This window comes from Leishmania infantum, chromosome 5 (assembly GCF_000002875.2).
Source record: "Leishmania infantum JPCM5 genome chromosome 5".
In the NCBI taxonomy this organism is placed as follows: Eukaryota; Euglenozoa; class Kinetoplastea; order Trypanosomatida; family Trypanosomatidae; genus Leishmania; species Leishmania infantum.
The window spans coordinates 81,417-104,649 of record NC_009390.2 but is presented as its reverse complement, the minus strand read 5'-3'; the positions used below and the strand labels follow the sequence as shown (position 1 = coordinate 104,649).

Sequence of the window (23,233 nt, the reverse complement as noted above, 5' to 3'; positions counted from 1 at the left end):
TCTTGCGAGCGTAATCCTCATCGCGTTAAAGCGCAGTGGCCAGCATCCTTTCCCCTCGCCACGGCAACATTATGGCTCGCCCGCCTTGCTCCGCCACGCGCCTTCCCGCTCTCTACGCCGTTCTATCGAGCACACGGAAGGGAGGAGAGGAGGGGAGGGAGGTACGTCCTTGGAGAGGCCAGGATGCGCGGCAGCTCTGCGTTGACAACGAGCACCGTGCACTGGCACGCACCTACGCACAGCGAGGTGCACACGGCCTCGGGAGTCTACACGTGCATCTCGGCATCAACAGCAAAAAAAAACGAGCATCAGAACCCGTGGCAGAGCAGCTGACGCGCGCACGCAAGCACACAGCTTGTGTGACCCGTGCGCATCACAGACAGGGCTTTTAACGGAAGACACCACGCGGCATCTTTGGCCCGTTCAGCGGGAACGGCGTCACATCCTCCAAGTAGCGAACGCGGAAGTCAGCGCTGCGATCCTGCACCGCCCGCACGGCGCCCTGCCGACCATTGTAGAAGCCCATCACGCGAACGACAAGATCGATCTTCTCCCCACGGCCCAGAGGTCGCCCGCTCGCCGCCCGCGCCTCGCGAATCTTTGGCAGTAGATCGTTCAGGTACATGCTCGTCACTTGGTGGCCATTGTCCGTCGAGCCGTCTCCGCGGAAGCCGCGATCGCCACCCTTCAGCCCGCGGTTACCTGCCGTGTACGTCGGCAGCAGCCGCTTGCCATCGTAGTCGTACGCGACGGCGTACGTGTTGCGGCGGCGCGACACCAGGTATAGAAACACAAAGTCCCGGCTGTACGTGGGCATCTCGCCCCACAAATCGAGTTGGGCGTAGGCCTTAACGATGTCTGCCGCTGCAGACGCATCCGGCGACCGCCCCTTCAGCAGCGAGTAACCGAACTTACTCTGAAAGTAGTCATCGCCGAGGATGCGCTCCGGCAGCACGCGCCCCTCTCCCGTCGCTGATCCCGCCTCCGCAGTCGACGAGGATGCCGCTGTCGTCGCAGCCGCTTCGCTCGGGCTTGCTTCCACGCCATCGCCATGCGTGCGCAGGCGGTGATGTTCCTGCTCGTACCACATGCGCTCGTTGAAGCCGCGCTGTGATACGAAGCCGTCTTGAGCTACCAGCTGCTTCAGCTCCTCCTGGATCGTTTCGGCACGGCTGCGCTGCAGCACTCCATCAATGTCCGCCTGCGGTAGGCGAGGATGCACGCTGCTGATCTCGCCACCATTGCTACCGCCCGCTGCGGTTGCATTGGCATCGGCAAGGGTACGAGCTGCACCAGAGCCGCCGGCGCGGAAGGCCGAGCCGTACCCTTGCTGCTGTGCCTCTAGCGCGTCGTTGGCAGAGCGGATCAGAAACTCGTTGAAGTACTGCTGGCCACCCTGCTGCGGCTTCAGCAGCGCCGGCACACGGCGATACTTCTCCGGGAACATGCCGGCGCGCGGGCGCGGCTTACCGCGGCGCAGCAACACGATGGAGCTCTTCAGCATCGATGCCTTCGAAAGAGGATAACGAACGCGCTGTGAGAGAGGAGGGGGTGTGTGAGAGACGGGTGTAGGTGTGGTGGGCGGCGAGCGATCACCGCGACGTAAAACAGGGTGGCTCTACGAAGAGGAGAGGACAGAGGGGGACGAGGTAAGGGGAGGGGGTGGCGCAGAGGCCCGCGACGACGTCGAGATCACGAGAGGCGTGGGAGAGCAGACACGATCGCGCACGGACTGTAGAGCGACAGTGCGCGTCCGACAGCGAACAGAGGAGAGCAACAAAAAAGATATGGGCGGCGGATGTTTCGCTTCTTCGCACCATCTGCGCCGTAGGGGGTCCGCCTTTGCAGTGTGCTGCAGGAGAGGAAAGGAGGAGAGGGAGAGAGAGGGGGGGGGGCACCCGTCATCACGCTTCTCGACCACACCTCGCCACGTGGCAACGAACAAGCGAGGTGTCGAGTGGCTGGAGGCTGCCCCACGCCTCTCCTGCCTCACTTTGTGTACGTGGGGTGGGAGAGTGAGAGCGCAACGGCGATCGTTGTGCGTCGAAACGTGCGCCGGCACGCGACGAGCAAGCAGAAGCAGGAGGAGGGCGGGACGTACGGAAAACGCAGTGACACGATATGTGAGCAGAACAGTATGCGCACACCTCCGCTCTGGACCAGTGAGGCGTCGGCGTCCGTCGAAGAAGCTGAAGCGAAGAGAATGAGGGGGGGGGGTAGCACAGAAGCACATATGCATGCAGCGGCGTAAGCGTCCGGCGCTGCCGTCTACTTCAACACGCTTTCAACTTCTCGCCCAACCTCAGCACCCTCGGAGGCAGTACTTATTGTTGCCCTTCTGCAAGAGAAAGCCGTGCTCATTCAGCTGGCGGAGCATCGCCGCGGCGCTGCGGCAGCCGACGGATTCGCACACGTCCAGGATTGCCTGCTCCGTGAGCAGGTTGACGCCGCTGTTGTCCTCGACGATGGCGAGCTTGAGTCGCTGCAGCACGGCATCGCGTTGGTTCAGCTTTGCGGGCCTCCTGCCTGCGCCGACATCCGCCGCTGAGCCCGACGCGGCAAGACCGTCGAAAGAGTTCAGACACGACTGCAGCAGCTGCACCGCGTACTCGGCATCTTCTCTGGTGGCCACGTGGCGCAGCTCCAGCTTCGCTCGCGCCTCGGCGACGCGAATGAGAGCCTGCAGGTAGCGCGGGGTCACGGTAGCCTCAAGCCCCATGGCAGCTCGGGGAAGTGGCCCCGAGACACTGCCAGAATCTGAGAGATGACCTGCCGCACCACCAGCACAGCTAGCCGTGGCGCCGTGCGCGAGCCCGTACTGCGGTTCAGGCAGGTGCTGACGCTGCGCGAGGTAGTGCGCCTGCAGGACGTCGCACGCCTCACGACAGAGCGTTGGCTGGCACTGCGAGCGGCAGAAGAGAAGAAAGCGCTGCACGAGCGGGAGCGGCAGAGGACCAGCGCCGTGTCCGCGGCCCTGCCCGTCACCGTTGCCGCCCTCACCGCCGTCCCCAGCCGCGGGGCCACGGCGATGCCACTGGAGGATGTGGTCCGTCAGCGCCTGCTGCGCCTTGCCGCTGTTCCCGTGGGGGTTGCGCAGGCACGCGATGATGTCAAAGCGGGTGAGCAGCGCCGGGGAGAGGTTCACGTTGGCGGCGAGGGACTTGCGCGCGTCGAAGCGGCCGCCGATGGGGTTGCCGGCAGCCAGGATGGAGGTGCGCACGGGCATGGAGAATATCATGCCCGCCTTGGCGAGGCTCACCGTCTCCTGCTCCATCACCTCCAACAGCGCCTTGTGCTCCTGCACGCCCTTGTCGATCTCGTCGAGACACGTGATGCCGCCATCGCCGTGCACGACGGCGCCGGCCTCGAACGTCGTCTCGCCCGATACGGGGTCCCGCGTCAGCGTCATGGTGAGGCCGCAAGACGACGACGTGTGCGCGCACACAAACGCACTGCGCGGCGCTACAGCGCAGGCCGCACGAAGCAGCTGTGACTTGCCAAGCCCGGGATCGCCGACAAGCAGGACGTGGATGCTGCTGCGCGTCTCACCGCCATTCTTATCACGGTTGCCGCCGACAATGGAGAGCAGCAGAGCCTGCTTCACCAGCTCCATGCCGAAGATCGACGGCGCCACTGAGGCCGTCAGTCGCGCAAACCACTGCGGGTGCCGCGCAACTTCGTAGAAGCGCCCCATCTCCTCGGCAGACCAGGTGTCGAACCCGGAGGAGAAGGAGACACGGGCGCCAGACGGCAGCGCCGTGATGGCAGACGCGGCAGCCGCCGCTGCCATGGCCGTGGGTCCGACGCCGCCGAGCTGTGCGGCAGCCCCAAGCATCAGCTCGTCGTCCGCTTCCCCTTCACCGTCGCCGCGCAGAGCACCACCAGTGCTGGTACCATCCGCGAGCACGGCGAATCCGCCGCCGTGCGCCAGCCGCCATGGGCCGTCGCGGCAACCACCTGGACCTATAGTTGCGGAGAGGAGCGCTCCGTCGCGTTGGCGGCGCTGCAGAGCTGCGATGCTGCTCAAGGAGGGCGAGCTGGCAGAGGTCTCCTGGCTGCGCAGACTCCGCACCGCCCTGGCGCGCAGGCACACCTGCTGCATGCCGCCGCCTTGCTTACCCTCGCCCCGCCGCGTCTCTAAGACGCCACACACGCACACACAGTCGCCCACCGTGACGGCGTCGAGCCACGGCGCCCGCAGCTCCACCTCGATCATGACGTGCATGCCACCACTGCCCATGCGTTGGCTGTCGCTGCCGCCAGCGTTGCCTCTATTGCCACCACCGCCGTGCTGCTGAGTGGCGCCGCTGCCGCCGCTGCCGCCGCTAGGCGAGGCCGGCGATGAGGACGCGTCAAAGAAGGTCGTGTGCTCTTGCAGCCGAAGCAGCTGCACCTCCTCGCATACCGCCTGATCCGTTAGCGGAGTCCACTTGTAGCCGCGGCAGCGCGCGCTCGCGCACGGGCCCGGGTAGGTGAGCACGCCGTCTTGGGTCGTCTGCTTCTTTACGACGCCGCAGTGACCGCAGCGGTACGACATACACACACACGAGATGCGCGCCGGGCTCATGCGGACGACCGTTCCTTTGATCGTCAGCACGCGCCCGAGCTGTGCAGCACCGAGGTGGTCGAACGGCGTTGCGTGGCGCACATCACCGCTCACGGCCGCATATACGCGGCGAAGCGCCGGTGCCCGCGATGCCGCTGATGCTACTGTGGGAGACCTTGCGCGTTGTGCACCACCGTCGCCTTGGCGCCGCTTGCCGTGCGGCACATTCTGCGACGTGCTTAGCTTCCGTGCTTCGTACTGGTACAGCCACACTGCGGTGAAGAACTCCACGAGGGAGAGCACGATGTAAGGCTGCTCGAGTAGTGCGGTGCGCATCACCGCGGTCAAGGCGTTGCCAAACTCGTTTTGGGGGTCCTCCTCAACGTCCCCATGGTCACCACCGCGTTGTCTGTGCCCATGTCTGGCAGGCGTTGCAGGCTCGATAAGACGGAGAACGATAAAGTCCGTGAAGGGCACCGTGGCGGCTGTCGTCGCCGTCACCGTCTCCGGCTGCACATCGGCAATGGCGAGCGGGTATACATCCAGCTCACTGAGGAGCGGTTGAAACACCTCCCACATGGTCTTGACGATGGCGTCGGTGTAGCGCACCGCGCCGGCGAGGGGGGTGCCGCAGTGGATCTCCCAGAGCGCGTCCATCCACGCATCGGCCTTCGCCGATGCTGCGGCGGCTGCTGGCAGCCCGGCGGACTTGGCTCCCGTTGCACCATCACCACCTTGTCTGCCGCCCATGGCGAGCCTGGCAGTCTTGAGAAAAGGAGGGTGACGGATGTAGACGCGAGTTCTATACGTGTACGTGTGTGTTCCGTGAAGCGGTGCGGCTACCGCACCGTCTCAGCGGATAGTGAGGCGTTGGTGCGCGAGCGAGCGCACGGAGGGCGAGGAGGGTATGAGGAGCATGTGTATGCACGTATGCATGTATTCGTGCTCATCGTTGAGTGCGAGTGGTCAGGCACGAGAGAGCGAGAAGGGGGAGTGGGAGTGGTGGGGGGGGGAGGTGGTTGAGGTTGGGTAGTCGGAGAGGAGGGAGGTATGGAGAAGAGCTCACGTCTGCTTGATGCGCGTGTGCTTGGTTGTGCGCTGTGCTTGTCGACGTGTGCGTTGGGAGGGAGGAGAGAGAAGGGAGGAAGGGGGTGGGCGCTTGCTGTCCGAGAGCACTGCCAGCCTCTTCAAAGAACCTCCATTCATCGTCTTCATGCGAGTGTGCGCGTGCCCATGTCTTTCAGCGTATACATATAGGTGCCTGCCATGTGCGGGTGACAGGTAACGTCAGCGCGCCAGTGACGCCTGCCAGCACGTCCACGTGAGCTTGAGCGGATGCGTGGAGTGGCGCTCGAGGCGTCTGTGTGTGTGTGTGTGTGTGTGCGTGTCCGGCGATGATCGGCGTCGAGCGAAGAGGAGGAAGTGATAGCGACAAGATACAAGAAAGAGTGTGCCGATGAAAGCACTGCGGGGAGTGGCTCACGTGCACATGCACATGCTTGCGCACACGTAGGGATAGCGGGGTGGGTGGGCGGGGGAGGGACACGTCTTGCAGTTAGCACCGTGCTCATCAGCATCGTACCTGTCTCTCCCCCGCTCCCGCTCCCGCTCCAGTAGGTTATACGGATGCGGCCGCACTTCTTTTTCCCTCTGCAGGTGAGTGTCCATCGATGTCGATGTTAGGCATGGCGCGCAAAACGGCTGCAGCCAAGATAGACATACACGCACAAAAAAGGTGATGAGTGGCTGCACCAGGGTGGTGATGTTGACAGCAGCCGCCGCCGCCGCCGCTGCCGCACACTGCGTCGCTACATACTTCCATCTCCTGCCACTTACCGTTACCTGTTCGCGTTCCTATTTGTGCTGCACGTCCGTTCTTACGTGGAGCGCTCACATGAGGAGTGGAGCGGGTGCCACACCTGCGCCGGAGTAGCGGCTGCGGAAAAAGAGACGGTGCTGCAAACAACACCGACAGACGAATACGCGCTTGAGCGTATGCGTGCGTGCGTGTAGGAGGTGGTCGTATACCGAGGGAGGCAGCGGAGCCGCAGGGTGTCGCCTCTCTCTCTTCGGCCGCTCCAGCTTCGTTACCACCCTACAGCCGCGCACAACGTCCTCCCCTCCTCCGCCCTTCCGGTCTTGTCAGATGAGTTGCTTATCCTTCAGCATCGTCGTCAGCGTGCCATCCAGCATCATTGTCTTGCAAATATCGAAGCCGCCGAGCAGCTCGCCGTCCACGTACACCTGCGGGTACGTCGGCCAGTCGCTGTACGCCTTGAGCCCCTCGCAAACCTCCTCGTCATCCATGATGTTGAAAAAGCTATACTTGACGCCGAGCTGGTCGAGCAGGTCCACCAGCTGCGCTGTAAAGCGACACCGCGGTTGCGACGGGGTGCCAGTGAGAAAGACGACGAGGCGGTCGTGACAGATGATGTCGTGCAGATCCTTCGCGAGGTCGTCCGACACGTCCGACGGGGCGCGGTGCACGCGGGAGGTGTGGAAAAACGCCGCGGATGCGCGGTGCGCTGACGCAGCCATGGACGACGACAGCGATGAGCAGGGCACCGCGTTAGCCGACGCGTACGTCGCGGCAAGGGCGGTGCTTGCCGTCACCGAAGACCTTCGCGACACGCAGACGAGGCGACCACTCGCAGCGAGGGAAAGCCCTCGACTCAACGAGCGCATGGCTGAGAACCGCGGAAGCGACAGGATTCCCCAGCTGCCAGTGGAGATAGGCGGTGGGTTGCAGCGAGGGAGGAGGGATAGGTGGGGCAGCTGCGCTTCGAAGAGCCGGTTATGAATGATGGAGTGTGCGTATGTGGGCACGCACGTGGTGCTGGCGTGAGGGAGGCGGTGGACGGGGTAGCGAAAAGAAGAGGTACACGAAGTGGGCGAAGGGCTTGGAGGGGGTGAGGAGTCAACGACGATGCGTTGCTGGGAGATGATGGCGGCACCTCCCCAAGCACGGCCGTGTAGGATAGTCGGCGGTGGAGGGGAGTGGACGACGGGGAGGTCACGTAGACACCGTTCCTCTCCCTTCGTCCGCCAGCGCAGAGCCGACGCGCTTGCCACTTCCTCATGGCCCCGTCCGGGCGCACCCTCTCCCCTCTCCGCCACGTGGGTCGCGGCCATGACACACCTGGTAAGGCTGCTCACGGCGCGCCATCCTCTGGCGTCTTCTACATCGTTCCGATTTCGTCACGTTGGCCTTTGGCTGACGTCTTGGCGGCAGAGGGAAAAGAGGCGTGCGCCGCGTTCCCCCGGAGGTTGGCGGGGCGGGCAGGCGGGGAGAGGGGCGTGACGGCCAGGCATTTCGCGGGTGCCACAGAGAATGCTTCGGCTCCTCCAACCCGACTCCGCCTCTTCCCCCCCCCCCCATCCACCTCGGCAGCTAAAGCGCCTCCTCGCACGCGTAGTGAAGCACGCCGTCGGTGAACGTCAGCGCCCGCACCCGTGGCGGCTTCGCAATCACTTCCCGATGAGCGCTGAGTGTTGGTGATAGCAGAGAGCGTGGGGGCGACAGCTCATACATGATGGGGGCAAACACGTCCGCTGCCTCCTCGCCTTCCACGTCGTCGTCGTCCTCCGCATCCAAGCCCGCGCCGTCGGGCATCGTCGCCCCACCATCGAGCACTAAACAAACGCCGCACGCAGACAGCACCCCAAGGGCACTCGAGCCTTCCGCGGAAGTCGTTGCAAGCGGGACGTATGTCGCGCACACCGGACTGCGGCGGAGGCTAGCGTGAGACGCGGGCGACGTCGATGCGAGCCACTCCGTCACTACGGGCGCATCGTGCCATAGGTCATCCTCGTCGAGCGCGGGCGGTGCCGCGAGCGCCTCTTCAGCGACCCACACCGGGCGGGACGGGTTCCTGCAGTCATACAGCAGCCACCAGCAGCTGCCGGACGAGGAGAGGGGCGAACAGTAGCAGCTGCCGTCGCCGCTGCCGTTGTTGTCCCCGTCGCTCTGCCATGACTCATCGACATGAGATACCTTTGCGTGAACCGGGTAAGGACGGCTCCGCCGCTTGCCCCGCTCATTATGCATCGCCGTCACGAGGTACGAGTAGCCGCTGCCACCACCGTTTGATGTTTGCGGGACTGCTGCTGGCGCCACGAGGGATGGCTCTTCCACCACAGACGTCACGCACCAACTCGAACACTGGCTTGGTGACGAGGTGGCGGCAGCGGGGGCAGTGCCACCGCCTCCCGTCAGCCACGACGGCAGCTCAAAGAAGACCGTCGGGGTGACTGTCGCGGCGGTGTAGAGGCCAACGTGGCGACGAAACGCGGCAGCGAAGACAAGACCCATCGGCCCTGTCGCAGCGTTACTCGCGCGCTGATGCGCCGGCGCCGGCATCGTTGCGGGGCAAAGGTGCGACGGCTGGTGCGGTGGAGCGTGTTGGAGGGCAGGCGGCATGCGCCGGCGTACGTCGAACAAGCGCGGTGATCGCCGCACGACGTGCCGCGCCTCTGCTAAAGAGCGCGCAGCAGCACCATCTCCACCGCTGTCCATTACGTCTTCTTCTCCGGGTGGCATTGCCAACGGCACTCGCCACGCCGACTCGCGTTGCACCGAGGCTAACCACACGCCACTGCACGGTCGTCTCGCGGAGCGTCCTCCGGCGGCAACGCCGCTGCCTTCGTAAACCTCATCCACGCGCTGGCAGAGGATGTGCATGTCCGTCTGCCCACCGCTGGAGTGGCTAGGCACATAGCTGCACGGCAGGACCGCCTCTACCGCCTTCCAAGCTGGTGCTAACGGCGGAGTACGCCCCCACTGGCACGGCCGCCCGAGCGCCGTGGCCTTGCCGAGGCGACCGTGGTGATCATGGCGCTGGTGGTTCCACGTCAAGGGTGTGCCCCCCGCAAACACCGCGTCCTCCTCGTCCTTGAGGAAGATGGTGGCCTGCAGCCACCTGGCGGCCGTGCCATGAGGCGATAATGCTCTGCTGAGGGGTGAGGGGCGCATGATCGTCACCACTGAGGCGGCATCGCCGAGTCCTACCACCGCACCAGGGGCAATGTCGTCGCTCGCGGCTGCCTCGTCGTCGTCTTCGTTGCCTGTGTCGAGACCCGCAGAGAGCCAGCATGAGGAGGTGAGGTCGCGGTGCGGCTGCGGCAGGACAATGCACCGTCCCCGTCCTCCAACGGCAGAGTTGCCAGGAGCAGAACCACGCTCGTTCCACTGCTGCGCCACCGAGCGACGCGTGTCCTCTTCCCTGATGCTGCTGGACGGCTGCGCCAAGACAGCCGCACGCGGCACCTGCAGCGCGAAGGACGACACGGAAAGCAGCTGACACTCATGGCGACCGCAGAGCAGCAGACTAGCGCGATCGGGCGACGGCTGCACGGATGCCCATCTCGAGCCGCGTGGCTGCAGCAGTGGTGCGGGTAAGTGGAGAACACGAGACGGGATGCATGTGGCGCTGTCCATCGCGCGAACGGCGTAGGCCGTCGTCTGCGATAGTGAAGGTGCCAGCGTTCTCGGGTCCCCCTCTTGAGAGGTTTCTGGGGCGCCGCCACCCCCACCGTTCTGTGTAGGCAGGTGAGTTAGCAAAGGACTTCGGATTGGCAAACATGCCAGCACGCCGTGCAGCGGGAAGCAGAGACGAGACGACAGCAGAAAAGAAGAGGGTGAGCGGGGCGGGTCATGAGTTGAGGGTGATGAGACGTGTGCTCGTGAGAAGAGGTCCAGCGATTCCATCGCTGTGACGCGGGGCAGATCGTGCCAATCGAAGCGTGCGCAGGCACCCGGGACTGCGCTTTTCCGGCGTATTTTCTGCCGTGCAGCGCGAGCCACCGAGGGCTGGGTGGGTGATAGTGTGTCAGTGCACGCCTCCTTGCCCGAAGATCGACTCAAGGGCCACGACAGCCCTCCTCCTCGCGTGCTTTCTCCCGCCATACTTCGCATCGTGTCTGCCCTCAAGAGCATAGAGAACAAGAGCGAGCGAGAGAGGAGTGGGGTGAGGGGCAGTGCTCTCACCCATCCCCTCCCCCAGCACTTCATCTCCGCTGCATGCGTGCGCACTCAGTGCCTTCGCGTCCTCCTTTTTCTTCTGTTGATCCTTTCCTTTGGCCAAGGGTACAAGGGGGTGCATCGGTAACCGCCATAGCTGTATGTGCTTGCGTGCACAGGCCCATACATGATCCCATACGCGCGCACGCCGACCGCCTTTCATCAGATTCGGCTTGGCTGTCTTGTCTACCGTCGTCGCCGCTGTTGTTGTCCTCCGCCGACCCCACCGTCCCATGCCGCTACAGATGCGGTATCACTTCTCTACATCACCGGAGGTGGGCAGTCCAGCCCACACCTTGAAGCCGTCGTACGTCACCCACTGCAGTGCCGTCAGCGAAACCACCATCAACAGACGAGGGGCCAAGCCTTTCCACATGCCGCGCCACCCTAGCTCATGCATCACCTCGAGGACACCGTGCATGGCGCCACCGTGGGCGGCGCCGGCTCTGCCGTGGCCCACGCTGCCGCATGTGGCGTCCGCAAGCGTATTGGCCAGCGCCGGCACCGCACTCGATGTGGGCGCAGATGACCGCTGGTTCATCTTTGACAGCACCGTGTCCGCCGGGTGCGACACAACGCCGCACAGCAGCCCCGCCAGCACGCCGGCCAGCAAACTCACGACCAGCTTGCCCAAGACCCCAGGCTCTGCGGCGTCCATGACGCCAAGGCTATGGAAGAGGGACTGCAGCCCGACGACGACGAATTCGAATGAGGAGAACTTCATCATCGTGTACGGCACCTGCCTGCCCCAGAGCGGCACGAGCCCCCTGTAAAAACCGTGCAGCCCCTCCGTCTCCCACATGCGCGGCAGGGCGCTGCGGAGGTGCACCGGAAACGACGGCGAGGTCTGCATGCGAATCTTTACCGCCTCCCACGGCGCCAGACCGAGATCGGCAACCACCTCGGCCAGGCAGCTGGAGAAGAGAAAGACGAAGAACTGGTAGACGCCGGACACATGCGCCGCTGACGACGACGCGAGCGAGTTGGCCACGCCTCCCGCGGCAGCAGCTGCCGCCTTCGCCTCCACTGACGGTTCCAGAAAGGCGATCAGCAGCACGTACTTGACTATTTCGTAGAGAGAGAACTTGATCGAGCCTTGGATGCAGTACCCCCACAGCATCGGCAGCCACCCGCGGAAGAACAGCGGCAGCGCGCGGTAGACTGAGCCGCCGGCCTCAACGCGGAATAGGTGCACGAAGCCGTCCTTAAAGCTTCGGTACTCGCCCACCTGCACCCGGCACTTGAGGATGTCGATTGGGGCAACGACGAGGTGCACCATCCCCGCGGCGATGCCGCCCACAAAACAGTAGACGAAGTACTGGAACGAGTGCGGGCGCACCTTGCCGGTGACCGGGTCGATGTTGAACGCAGAGGTCGACTGCCACACGTACGTGACGACGAGGACCGCCGCGAGCGCCGACGCCGCCGCCGCGATGAGGAAGTGCTGGAAGCAAACCCGGTCTCGCGAGCCCACGATGGGCGAGACAAACGAGGCAGCCCCCACTCCATTAACGCCGCCAGGCGGCAAGAGGGACGTCGTTATCACTGCGCTCACCACATCTGCTTCCGTCGTTGAGCCTCCGCCGACGCCAGCCACAAGCCCCAAGACGGTGCTTCGCTCATCGACGCGACTACCATGCCCGTCGCCTTCACTGTTATTTGAACCAGTGTTGCGGTTGTGCACCGCAAAGCCGGCCGGCACGGGAAACATATACGTGGTGTGTTCTCGCTGTGCGTGTGCGTGGGCGTTCACCTGCGTGCTCATGAGTTGATCGGCGTGGTGGCTCCCACGGCGACGGTGGCAGCGACGTAAACGGAGCCGGATCAGGCAAGGCGAAGAGACCGAAAACGACGAAGTACCTCGGCTCGCATAATGTGGCATCCGAATGCAACTCCACGCACACACACACACAAACACATATACATATATGCATATATGTCTACGTGTGTGTATATATACGCAGACACAGATACCTGCACAGAGATGCACAGTCCGTACAGACGGAAAAGACAGGGACGGAGGGCGGTGTTGGAGACTGCAGCAGAAAGAGAGAGGGGGAGGGGTCAAGTGAGGGGAAGCTGAAAGCTGCCGACTTCTCCGTGCATGCATGACGACGAGAGGCGCAAGCACGATTCGATTTCTGTTCTGCATCCACGCGTGTCCACGGCTCCACCGCGCAGCACGAGCCAAAGCCCTCACGCAAGACCCCGTCCGCGCGGTGCCAAGCAGCGGCACACAAGCGTTGCACCACATGCGCTGACGCGGCCATCTGTGAGCGGCCCCTGCCTCAACCTCTCCGCCCGCCACCGTCTCGCAGGTCGCCTCGCAGCCGCTCCCATCACGCTGGTCAGCACCTGGTGCTGCTGTCGGGGGGGGGTTCGCGTTCCCCACACCAGCAGGCAGTGTCGGGGCCGGACGAGACACGCTGGCACTCGGCCTGATCGCATGGATGGCACAAGCGCGCTCACACGGTCGCAGGTCGCTCCGACGCAGCGCCGTCCAGGACCTGACCGCCGACACCACCAGCGGCACATCGCTCAGTCGTTTTCAGCAGTGTTGGCGCCTGGCCCCGTCACCACCAGAAGCGGCTCGGCACGTGGCAGGGACATGGGAGGGCTGCCTGGGCTCCCGCCCCGCCTCCTCCTCCGCCCATCAGGGCTTCAGAAGAAAGTGAGGCGCAGAGAACAGACGAAACAGTATCGCAGGGTGTCGATGGAGGGAAGAGGGAGAGAGACGGTGCCGCTTCCTGCACGTGTGCGTAGTGGAGTGAGCGCATGCGCTTCTGTGCGGCATCCTTCAACACGCAATCGTGCGTACGCGTGCGCGCGAGCTGTCGAGAGCAGAGCCGCAGCGATGCCGGGGAAGGGGTGGGATGATGGGGTGATGACGTGAGGAAGGGTTTCGTCCCCTCGAACGCAAAGCAAAAAGAAATTAGAAAGCGCAGGCACGGTGAGCAGCCGGGCGTCACCCACGCCGGTGCGTGTGAGCGACGCGGTGGCTCGTTTCCGTGCTGTCGGCAGTAGCAGTAGTAGAGGGGTTCGAGGCAGCACGTCGACGCGCCCTGCCGCCATCTTGCGGTTGCCGTGCCCTCACGCATCGTTTTCGAGTCGCATTGGCCGACATCGCTGAGACAAGATGCCCGACAGCAGGCGCAGCACCCAACCACAGGAGAACCGTGGCAGCCCCGACACCGACGCACGCACGCATACATGCACATGTATATTTGTGCGTGTGTGGGAGGGCCCGGTCACCTGCTCATCAAGGCACGCACCACCGCGCCATCGCCAGCCGCATCGTGCAGGGCCGCGTGCCACTCGTACAGTCGGCGCACACCCGCTGGTGAGAGAGGCGCGTGAGCATTGTGTGCTCCAATCGGTGCCCAACAAGATGCTTCCGATGTGGGTGCCGTGACGCCAGAGGCGCAAGATGCCATGCACGCGTACAATACACGCATCAGTGCATCTTGCTGGGAGATGGTCAGCTGAGCAGCGAAGGTCGAGCGCAGTTGCTTTAGTGTCCCCATAGAGGAATCATGGGCAGAGGGACTGGTACCTCTCTCGGCAGTGCAGGGAACCGCACCTTCACTGCTGTCTGAGATGAGGACTGCTACACCGGCGCTACGGCAGAGTTGCGCGTCCACGTCGTCGAGCCGAGAAAGCACACGACGTGCATCGTCGATGGGGAGGCGCTGCAATGACGTTGTTTCGAGCGCGTCCAGCTCGGCGCAGAGACGCGATGTCGGAGCAGCAGGGGCCCCAGCCGACGCCATCTAGAGAGGAAAGGGGGAGAGCCGTGGTTTGTGCGTGTGTGTGTAGAGACGAGGGAGACCATTACTTCACACGTGAGAGGATGCGGCCGCCGTTTTTCTTTGACTGCATACCCGTTCCCTGCGCTCTACGATCGCGGCCACACGTAGATATCCTAGCCGCAGGCCGCGGGCCGCAGGCAGCAGCAGTGGCATGCGCGTCGAGAGAACGAAGAGAGGGTGAGCGAGGGGGAGATGAGAGTGCGAGAGGGGGGGGGGCGGGGAGCACATGAGCACGTCTGCGTTTTGCTTGCCCTACTGTGCTCTGTGCGTTGTGCGTGGTCCAGGCGCGTCTTCACTCCTGCTGTGAGAAGAATGTGAAGGTAGCGAGAGGGAGAGAGACGAGGGAGAACACGCACAAGCACGTGCACAAGACTGACAGGATCGCCTCTCCCCCTCCTTCGTCTCCTGCCACTGCCCATACAAGCCCACGCATATGTGTTGTACCACGGGTGTGTTGTCGAGCTCGCCTTAGCAACATCTACAGCATGTATTCTTTCGGTTTGGGAAGGGAGAGGAGGGAGGGGAAGAAGGGGTTGTTAGGGCTGCTGGACGTGCGGATGAGGTGGCCGGCGAAGGCGACTTATCGTCTGCGAGCGAAACTGAACGCGAGAGGGAGCCAAACATGGTCAAGGGTCGCAGCCAAAGGAGGGAGAGAGTGAGATGTGGAACACACATGCATATACAACACGCTTGCATGGACTTGCACACGTATAAACACACACACACACAATGCAAGGCACAGCACACAAAACACGGAGAGGGAGGGAGGAGTGAAGCAACCAAGAACCGGTGGCGCAGACTTCGCTCTTCCGTGAAGGCGGAGCAGCAGCAACCGAAACAGAAACAACGAGGAGGTCTCCGAACGAACGTGAGAGAGGCGGTGGACAGGGATGGCAGACGAGGGGGGCCGTGGATAGTTCGTATGTCTGTGGGCGAGGCCGTGACGATGGCACACGAGTCGAGAGAGAGAGGGGGGAGGAGAGGGAGAGATGGAAGTCGCCACACACACACACACGCACACATACGCCAACGCTACCGCACAGCGTGCAGGAGGAAACACCTAAGCGCACAAACAACCAGACAGCAGGGCAGACAGCGGCGGTTCGAATGCATTGACGCACAGGGTCATGCGCTCCCTCCCCTCCCCACCGTCTTCCACCCCACCCTACTCCACTCTTCCATGCCCCGTTCCTTCGGCGAATACGTGAGAGGCGGGAAACACGCGAGTGGACAGGGACGGGGGGGGGGACGGGCGAAGGAGGAGACGTGGCCATCAGAATTATTCTCTGTTCACGGCCCTACTCGCCCTGCCTTTGCCAATCAAAAGCCCTCGCACTGTCCTCCTCCTAAACGTAAAAGCCGTTCTCGCATTTTTGGAGTCTCCAGCCCCCCCCCCGCCCCCACTTCTTCGTTCCATCTCCACTCCAGCTGCACCGCGTCCTTCTCATGCTTGGATACAATTGGACCAGAGGTGCATAGGAGCGAGAAGAGAGATGAAGAAGGGGCGCAAAGAGTTGCGGGCCGGTGGGGAGGGGCACAGCGGCTCCATACTGGTGCACCACCGCGCCCGCCACCCCGTGCCTCCACTTCGATACGCGTAGATATACATCACATGTGCATACGGCTTTCCGTTCCTTTCGCGTCGCTTGCGTGCCACCCTCAAAGTATCCCTGACGCCTGCGCTGTCTTCGGTGCGCGTCATCGTAATGTGCCGTGTGCCCACGCGCGCACAGGCGTGGGCAGGCGTCCGTCTTACGCCGACTTCTTCGACCTCTCGGACGCGGACTTTGCGAACGTCTTTCGGCGCTGCGCGAGCATGTACGAGTACATGACGTAGCTGCCGTAGGGGTATATGCCGAGGAGAATGAACCACACGGTGTTGTACCACGAGAAGGTGAAGTTCAGCTTGTTCGGCAGCTCCACGGTCCACGGCTTGTGCTTCTTGATATACGGTAGCGCCTTGTACAGGCATCCGATTTCTCCGGTGATGCCGACAGGGTAGAGCACCATGAAGGCGGAGTAGCGCAGCCACGTCAGCGACGCAAGATTGACGCGGAGGAGGTTCGCGCCGTAGAACGAGTAGCGAATTATTTCGCTCAGGCACCAGGCGACCAGCATCTGCACAAACACGAGGCTCTTTGTGGAATCCGTGTCGCCGATGCGCACGGCACCGTACAGCACGATGAGGCGCGACAAGACCTGCAGGAAGGTCGTGCCGACTGGGCTGCGCACGACGCCGAAGGCGGCATGAAGTATCTCGGCAACGGCGCCGGTCTGCGCAACGCACAGCAGCCGCGCAATGCCGGGGTAGACCGAGGCGGGGTCGCGACCCTCCGCCAAATGCCCGATGACCTTCACGAGGATCGTGCCCCAGCCAACACACATGCCCGCGTTGTAGGCAAGCAGGTACATGTCCTTGATGCCCATGGTTGTGAGCGTGTATTCTTGAATTCAAGAAGCGTTAAAAGAGGGAGGAGCCGACGCAGAGAAGAGCGAAGAGAGCGTAGTGATCTGCGCGATGATGTATATATATATATATGTGTGTGTGTAAGAAGGGATCAGGAGGACGATGGCAACGTGCACCGAGAGCGGGAGAGTGAGCCGGCGAGCGAGAACAGAAGGAGATGTGTGTCTGTGTGTGTGCGCGTGGAGGCAAGTGTGTGCTCTTCGGTCTCTATGTACAGACGCGCACTGACGCACAAGTTTACAGAGATGTCCACCTGGGCGTGCGCGTGACAAGTTCCTTCGCGTCTGTTTCTGACACGCAAATCCGCCTTATCGACCCGTGCTCGCCGCCGGCTGCCAGACGGCGGGCACGCAGCAGCGCAAGTGAACAGAGCCTGCTCTGACATATGCATCTGTGTGTATGTGTGTTTTCGGGGTGGGGGTGGGGGTGAGGGCAGGGGGCAGGGAGAACGGATGCATCCATTGCCACCACCGCCGTCACCACCACACACGCTTCAATCGAAGTGCGGCGCGACTAGAATTTCCAAACCTTGCAGACATCACGTGCCTCCTACTCCATCCTCACTGAAGGCGTCGCCGCTTGTGTTTCTTACCACCACCGCCACCACTGCCCACGCCCATCATGTCCCCAATGAGCGCCTGCCAGTCATCCGCGTCCTTGGCGACTTTGTCTGCGGCCATTTGCCGCTGCTGCGCCGCCCGCTCGCGCTTCAGGCGCGCCCGCTCTGCGCGCCGCACCGCCCGCTCCTCTTCTGTCTTCGGGCGGTGACGCAGTTGGGAGTAGAACTTGCCCACGCGCACGTGGGACAGCGGTACCGTCACGGTGGTGGTGGTGGCTGCTGAAGGTGATTCGGATACCGCCGTCGAAGTGGACGGTGCCACGGGCACCTTCACGAGCACCGTCTCTTCGAGCGTCAGGCGATCCACGACGCCCTCCACATACCGCCCGGTCTGTGGATCGATTACATGGCAGCTCACCCCACCTTGGATGTCACTGGTGGACGCGGTTGGCTGCCAGGGCCGCAGCGCCTCACTATACACAATCTCCTCCACGTTGTGGCCCAAGATCCACGCCTTATACTGCACCCGGTCAACATCTTTGGCTGGCGGCACAACGCCGGTGATCACGCACGGATACCAATCACGCTCGTCGAAGAGCACCTCGTACGGCGCCGGACGCAGCGCCGGCGACGATGAAGCTGTGTTGGGCATGCTAGGCGGGGGGTAGATGATCGTAGTCAGCACCTCTCCCGTTTCAGGAGACTTCTCCACCTTCTTCATCAGCCCCGGCGTGACTTGGATCGTCTCCTCCTCATTCAGCAGCTGGGCGAGGGTGCGCAGCTGCACCTCTACTTCCTCCACCAACGCTGCCATCTGCTCCGCATCCTCACCGTCGTTGTCGCCGTCGGCGTCGTGCGAGGCAAGAATGTCGTCGAGGCCCTCCACAAGCTCACGGTAGCTTGCAATGCGCTCCTCGCGGCTCATGCGCCGCACATCTTCTTCGCCCGCTGTCTCAGCCATCTCCGCGGAAAAGAGGGCTGCGGTGGCGCTGAGGGACGGGAGGTGGGCGAGAGATGCCGTGGGTGCTAAGAGGCGGCCCTGCGAACGAGGTTTAACCTCCAGTGCAAGACACCGTGCGTGTGTGTGTGCGTGTGTTTGCTTGCCAGTGTGTCTGTGGAGAGGGTGAGCGATGCACCGCACAGTCCGTTGATGACGCGTGCACGGAACGTGCGGCAGAAGGCGTGTGCGACATGGCGGCATAAAGCATCCCGTGAATACAGCGGAAATAGAGAGATGAGGTGTGTGTGTACCGAGGCTACGTCTGGTGGAGGGGCGGGCGGGCGGGCGGGAGGAACATATGCCAGAAAACGAGATGGAGAGAGGCGAACAGGCAGCTCGCTGGGAGAGGCAGCGCCGATCGCGAGGACGGAGAGAGGTGGCAGAGGAGGAGGACAACGCCCGCCCGCCCCCCTCTCCGAAACCCCGACCCGCCTCGAGACGCTCGACCCACCCCCTATTCCCTCCCTCCCTTGCTTTTATTTCTTCGTTGGAGGTGGCTCACCATTCCAGTCCGCGTGCGTGCTGGTGTCGCAGCGGGCCAGACGGGAAACGTCGCAAGAGCGATGATGATTCTGGCCAACGGTGCATACATAATGTACATGTGCGCGTGACATCCTTTTGTATCAGTGCTCGGTGTGCGGGTGACGGAAAGCGAACGCGAGGGGGCGGAGAGGGGAGGGCCGAAGAAGACGGTTGGCGATGGACAAGAGATGAGTGAGAGGCAGGCAGGTGGGAGGTTAGATGGGAGGCCGGAGGGAGGGAGGGAGGGGGTGCGGTTTCGACTGGAAGACGCGTGAAGGTACATATGCGTGTGCGGGTCGCTCCACCATCTATGCTCTCTCCCTCCCTCCAAGCCGCCGGTTCAACCTTTTTGGTCACCGCTCCCATGCCACCCTCCCCTCCCCACCCCTAAACGCACACGAAAAACGCGTGCACATTATCGCTTCAGCCGTCCGCCTCCTCGTCCTCTTCGCCAGTGTCGATGTTCTCGCTACCGCTGTCGTTCTTGTCTTCACCGGACAAATCGCTCTCCTCGGCCTCCTCGCCTTCTTCCGCCTCTGCGCGCCTCGCCTCCTCAGCTTCACGCAGTCGCTGCGCACGCGCTTCCTCGAAGCGGCGCAGATACTCCTCCCTGCGCCGCCGCAGACGTTTCTCTAGCATAATGAAGAAGGCCTCTTCGTCCGCGCGCCTCGCTTCTTGCGCCGCCACGGCCCTCTCCAGCACCTCCAGTGTGCCGTGCGACTCGTTGTCAGCGGCCATACGCGCAGGCGTCAGCGACCCCAGCACCTTCTGATCGCACATCGCGAGCTGCGCATCTGGCGCCGCGCCGTCGTTCGTGACTGCCTTTAGCCCTGCACTGCAGTCAGCGCCGTGCTCCACGAGGAAGCGCACCGTGTCGTGCGCGCGGGCAAGGACAGCCCAGTGGAGAGGTGTACCAGCGTAGCGGCTGCGCTTGCTCGGCTGCCAACGCACTTGCAGAGGCACTGAGCTCTCCTCTGACACCGCTGCACCAACAGCAGCCGTCGGCACCTCGCGACACGAGAAGAGAATACCGTACAGGGTCATGTCCACCGGCGGCGTTGTGCTCATGCGAAGCAACCCGTGCTGCTGAATGTGCTCGGCGACGCTGTCTCGGTGCAGTTGGTGGGCAAGCAGACGCTTGTAGAGGAGGATGTCGCCCTGTTGCGCCCGCCGATCCACCTCCGCCGCCTCCTCGGCCTCCTCGTCGAGTAGCGCGGCATCATCGTCTTGCATGTATGCACCCGCGCCCTCGCCGTCCTCGGCGGCGCCGCCGAGGGCTTGCTCATCGAGACTGTAGGCCTTCACGATGCCACGCAGGACCGGGTGCGCCTTCAGCTTCGCCATTTCTTCTTCTCCCAGCACCTCCTCTATATCCTCCTCGGCGCCGCCATAGCCCTCATCATCCTCATCATTGCCGACGCCCTCCCAGTGAGCAATCGCGTCGCGCGCCGCAGCACTCGTGTCGACGACAAACGGTGAGTGCCACCGTCCGCTGTACACGCCAGCCGCCGTCACGAGCTGCTCCACGCGGGCCGTGTCGCCCTCAAAGGCAGCCGTGCAGATATCGCGCGGACGCGTGCTCATGAGCTACCCGCAAAACGCGGAAGAAGAAAGCTAAAAGGAAAGGGGAGGGAGGGGGGAGCTGCGCTCAACACCCGAATCGGTGAAGTCGCTCTTTGCGTGCGCGTGCTTCGAGAGCGAGGGAGTATAAGGAGGGAGAAGTATGAGGGCGTGGTGTCGTCGTGCAGCTCCTCAGCGCGGGGTGGAGGGGGCGGGGGAGGACGACAAAGTCGATGCCGAGAGCGAGACGCTCACTCGGAGACATGCGGTGATGCGAGCCTGTGCCTGCACTCTCCCGGAGATGCTCCTCCTCTCTTGACGTCTGCCTCGAGCTGCCCGCTCTATCGCAGGCGAGAGAGATTAGAGAGATCAGTCGTTGAGGATGAGCATGATGCATGTTCGTCGATGAGAGCAACCAAAAAGACAGACAGACACCATTATCGCAGTGATGGCGGCGATAACAAGGATGGTGACGCAGACGCCTCATGGCCGCAGTGGGGAGGGATACACACACACAGAGGACAAGAAAGAGTTTTGAGCGGAACGGTGCAGCCGCTGGTTCTCTGCGTGTCCGCCCCAATCACATAAACGCGCACACACTCGCCTCGGTGCCTCCGCTCTCGTACTGTCCACGCCTCCGCTCCCGGCTTCGAGGAGCAGGAGGTGTGTGGTAGCGGTGTTGTGTGCACGTCTTCGCTCACTCAGCGTACAACCTACGCGGGTGGTGCCGAGCGCCTAGCGCGTATCGCCCTCTTCATCGACTCTTGCGTCGATAAGTCCTCAGTCAGCACTAGACGCCGCTCCATCAGCTCTTGATACCGTGGATCGTCCTCCAGTGGCGAGGTCCGATTCGGATTCACGACGGAGCTGTACTTCACCAGCAGCATACATTTGAGCAAGAGACCGCCGAAGAGCACGGAACACATGATGTACGCGTTGCGGCGCGTCGCGTGAAAACCGAAGGCCTCCTCGTAGGCCGTGAACGGCTTGTAGTACGCGCGTGGCATGGAAGAGCTCTTCTCGTACCGCAGCCCAAACACGTAAGGACGACGCTATGAAGAGTTTTGGGGGTGCGTGGCAAGGTGAGTGCGCGCGTGCAGATGCGACTCGACAGCCGCAGCGCACACCGAGGAGGAGGAGGGGAGGAGCACAGACGCAGGCATCCGCATCCACAGATGCCGAGAAGAACGAGCAAACATGCGTCACAGGAAAGAGGGAGCCGGACGTAGGTGAGGAGGATAGATGTATACGTGGATGATTAGCCTAATCCGCATGAGCCTTCGTGTCTTCGACCTGTTCTCTCTTCCTCCCTCTCTCCTCTGAGCAGGGGATGTACGAGAGCGCTGGTGGTGGTGGTGGGGGGCGGTGCATGCCATCCACGGTATACCGCACATACACAGAGGTGTGCCTGTCTGCGCTGTCACGAAAAGAGAGCCGTAAGCGTACCCGCAGGCCGATTTTTCCACGTTCTATTTCTGGTGTTCTCTTAAAGCTTGGCTCCCCACGGTTTCGATCATCAAGTGAACGCATCCAGTACACCCGTGCGCCGGTGCCTTTCGTGGGTGAGTGTGGAATGGGGTGCTGCAGTCACCGCAGCTGATTAGGCAGAAACAGAGAGCGACACGCCTTCGACATCGAAAAAGGGGTGGGAGGAGAACAAAGAAGTCTCGGAGGAGGGAGGCACTGCTGACGACGAGGTGCATCCACACACACCCTCAGCGCACCTACACACAGGCTGATGGGTGCCGATGAGAAGAGAAGCTGCTAGAGAGGAAGGAAAGCGGACAAGACGATAAGGATGAGGGATGATGGCGATGATAAGCCGTGAAAGCGGCAGAGAAAGAGGGCTGGAGACGGTCGCGGGGATGCAAGTTGCCACGTACTCTCTGCCCGCATGGCGAGCGCGCCTGTTCACGCCGGAACCGTGAGAGCTGGGCTGAGCGCGTACTCCTTTCCCAAGACAAGACGAGATCGACAACCACCTCAGGGGAAAAGCCACTGGAGCGTCACATCCTCCGATCTTCCCCTGAGAAGAGAGAGAGAGAGACAAAAGAGGAAGAGCACACGACGGTGCTTAGAGATGTGCATATGCATATGCATATATATATATATATGCGTGTGTATGTGTGCATACATGTTTGGGAGGGTGAAGTGGGGTCTACACGCCGAAGGGGGTGCCGGGAGGAGTGCGCCGGTGAGACGGGAGGCAGCAGGAGGCGGCGGCGGTGGTGTTGGTTGAGGTGGGGCCTCACATAAAACGAAAACACCGCAACATCAACATGAGGCTGCGTCTGCACCAGAGTGAGTCCCACACACTTGGGGAGGAGAAAGAGGAGAAGGCATGTAGGCCTCTATCGAAGTCAGCATGTGCAGAGGCCTGGAGGCGCACATGAACGCACACAGACGGCGCAGCAGCAGCCACAACTTCAGTCACTATCAACACCAAAACAGAAAGGACGTGAGAGACACACATGAAACAACGCCTGCGGGGCGGCCGCGCTCCACACGCTCCCTCGCGCTGTTCTGGCTCCCTCGCATCCGCTCCTATAACTCTGCATGCGAACAAAAAGACAGAAGGTGGTCTCCGCTGGAGCGGTGACACCGACAGCTGGATGCAGTGTTTGGGGTAGGGAGGGGGAGGGTAGATAAACAAGAGGAGGTTCCAACGTCGGAGCGGGAAAGACGGTGTCGCGGGGGTGGGGGAGGGTGATGCGACGAGAAAAAGAAGCGATAACACACATGACGTAAAAG

The 23,233-nt window shown here is 62.6% G+C and overlaps 10 protein-coding genes across 10 annotated transcripts; all 10 read right to left on the bottom strand.

Annotated features, from left to right (window-relative positions):
* Window positions 1–388: 388 nt before the first annotated feature.
* LINJ_05_0340 (conserved hypothetical protein) lies at window positions 389–1,504 on the bottom strand (the record flags this gene model as incomplete). The annotated part of the gene is made up of 1 exon (XM_001462957.1): window positions 389–1,504. The coding sequence occupies one exon, from the start codon at window positions 1,502–1,504 to the stop codon at window positions 389–391; it is 1,116 nt and encodes a 371-aa protein (XP_001462994.1).
* Window positions 1,505–2,302: 798 nt separating this feature from the next.
* On the bottom strand, window positions 2,303–5,296 carry LINJ_05_0330 (minichromosome maintenance protein-like protein; the record flags this gene model as incomplete). Its single annotated transcript, XM_001462956.1, has 1 exon — window positions 2,303–5,296. One exon carries the CDS (start codon window positions 5,294–5,296, stop codon window positions 2,303–2,305), a length of 2,994 nt encoding a protein of 997 aa, XP_001462993.1.
* A 1,392-nt stretch (window positions 5,297–6,688) lies between these two features.
* LINJ_05_0320 (glutaredoxin-like protein) lies at window positions 6,689–7,231 on the bottom strand (the record flags this gene model as incomplete). The annotated part of the gene is made up of 1 exon (XM_001462955.1): window positions 6,689–7,231. One exon carries the CDS (start codon window positions 7,229–7,231, stop codon window positions 6,689–6,691), a length of 543 nt encoding a protein of 180 aa, XP_001462992.1.
* A 706-nt stretch (window positions 7,232–7,937) lies between these two features.
* LINJ_05_0310 (conserved hypothetical protein) lies at window positions 7,938–10,253 on the bottom strand (the record flags this gene model as incomplete). Its single annotated transcript, XM_001462954.1, has 1 exon — window positions 7,938–10,253. One exon carries the CDS (start codon window positions 10,251–10,253, stop codon window positions 7,938–7,940), a length of 2,316 nt encoding a protein of 771 aa, XP_001462991.1.
* A 565-nt stretch (window positions 10,254–10,818) lies between these two features.
* On the bottom strand, window positions 10,819–12,276 carry LINJ_05_0300 (phosphate carrier protein, mitochondrial precursor-like protein; the record flags this gene model as incomplete). The annotated part of the gene is made up of 1 exon (XM_001462953.1): window positions 10,819–12,276. The coding sequence occupies one exon, from the start codon at window positions 12,274–12,276 to the stop codon at window positions 10,819–10,821; it is 1,458 nt and encodes a 485-aa protein (XP_001462990.1).
* Window positions 12,277–13,813: 1,537 nt separating this feature from the next.
* Window positions 13,814–14,335, bottom strand: LINJ_05_0290 (putative ARP2/3 complex 16kDa subunit; the record flags this gene model as incomplete). The annotated part of the gene is made up of 1 exon (XM_001462952.1): window positions 13,814–14,335. One exon carries the CDS (start codon window positions 14,333–14,335, stop codon window positions 13,814–13,816), a length of 522 nt encoding a protein of 173 aa, XP_001462989.1.
* Window positions 14,336–16,126: 1,791 nt separating this feature from the next.
* LINJ_05_0280 (putative protein tyrosine phosphatase) lies at window positions 16,127–16,801 on the bottom strand (the record flags this gene model as incomplete). Its single annotated transcript, XM_001462951.1, has 1 exon — window positions 16,127–16,801. The coding sequence occupies one exon, from the start codon at window positions 16,799–16,801 to the stop codon at window positions 16,127–16,129; it is 675 nt and encodes a 224-aa protein (XP_001462988.1).
* Window positions 16,802–17,401: 600 nt separating this feature from the next.
* Window positions 17,402–18,601, bottom strand: LINJ_05_0270 (conserved hypothetical protein; the record flags this gene model as incomplete). The annotated part of the gene is made up of 1 exon (XM_001462950.1): window positions 17,402–18,601. The coding sequence occupies one exon, from the start codon at window positions 18,599–18,601 to the stop codon at window positions 17,402–17,404; it is 1,200 nt and encodes a 399-aa protein (XP_001462987.1).
* Window positions 18,602–19,345: 744 nt separating this feature from the next.
* On the bottom strand, window positions 19,346–20,506 carry LINJ_05_0260 (conserved hypothetical protein; the record flags this gene model as incomplete). The annotated part of the gene is made up of 1 exon (XM_001462949.1): window positions 19,346–20,506. One exon carries the CDS (start codon window positions 20,504–20,506, stop codon window positions 19,346–19,348), a length of 1,161 nt encoding a protein of 386 aa, XP_001462986.1.
* Window positions 20,507–21,195: 689 nt separating this feature from the next.
* LINJ_05_0250 (conserved hypothetical protein) lies at window positions 21,196–21,489 on the bottom strand (the record flags this gene model as incomplete). Its single annotated transcript, XM_001462948.1, has 1 exon — window positions 21,196–21,489. One exon carries the CDS (start codon window positions 21,487–21,489, stop codon window positions 21,196–21,198), a length of 294 nt encoding a protein of 97 aa, XP_001462985.1.
* Window positions 21,490–23,233: the final 1,744 nt, after the last annotated feature.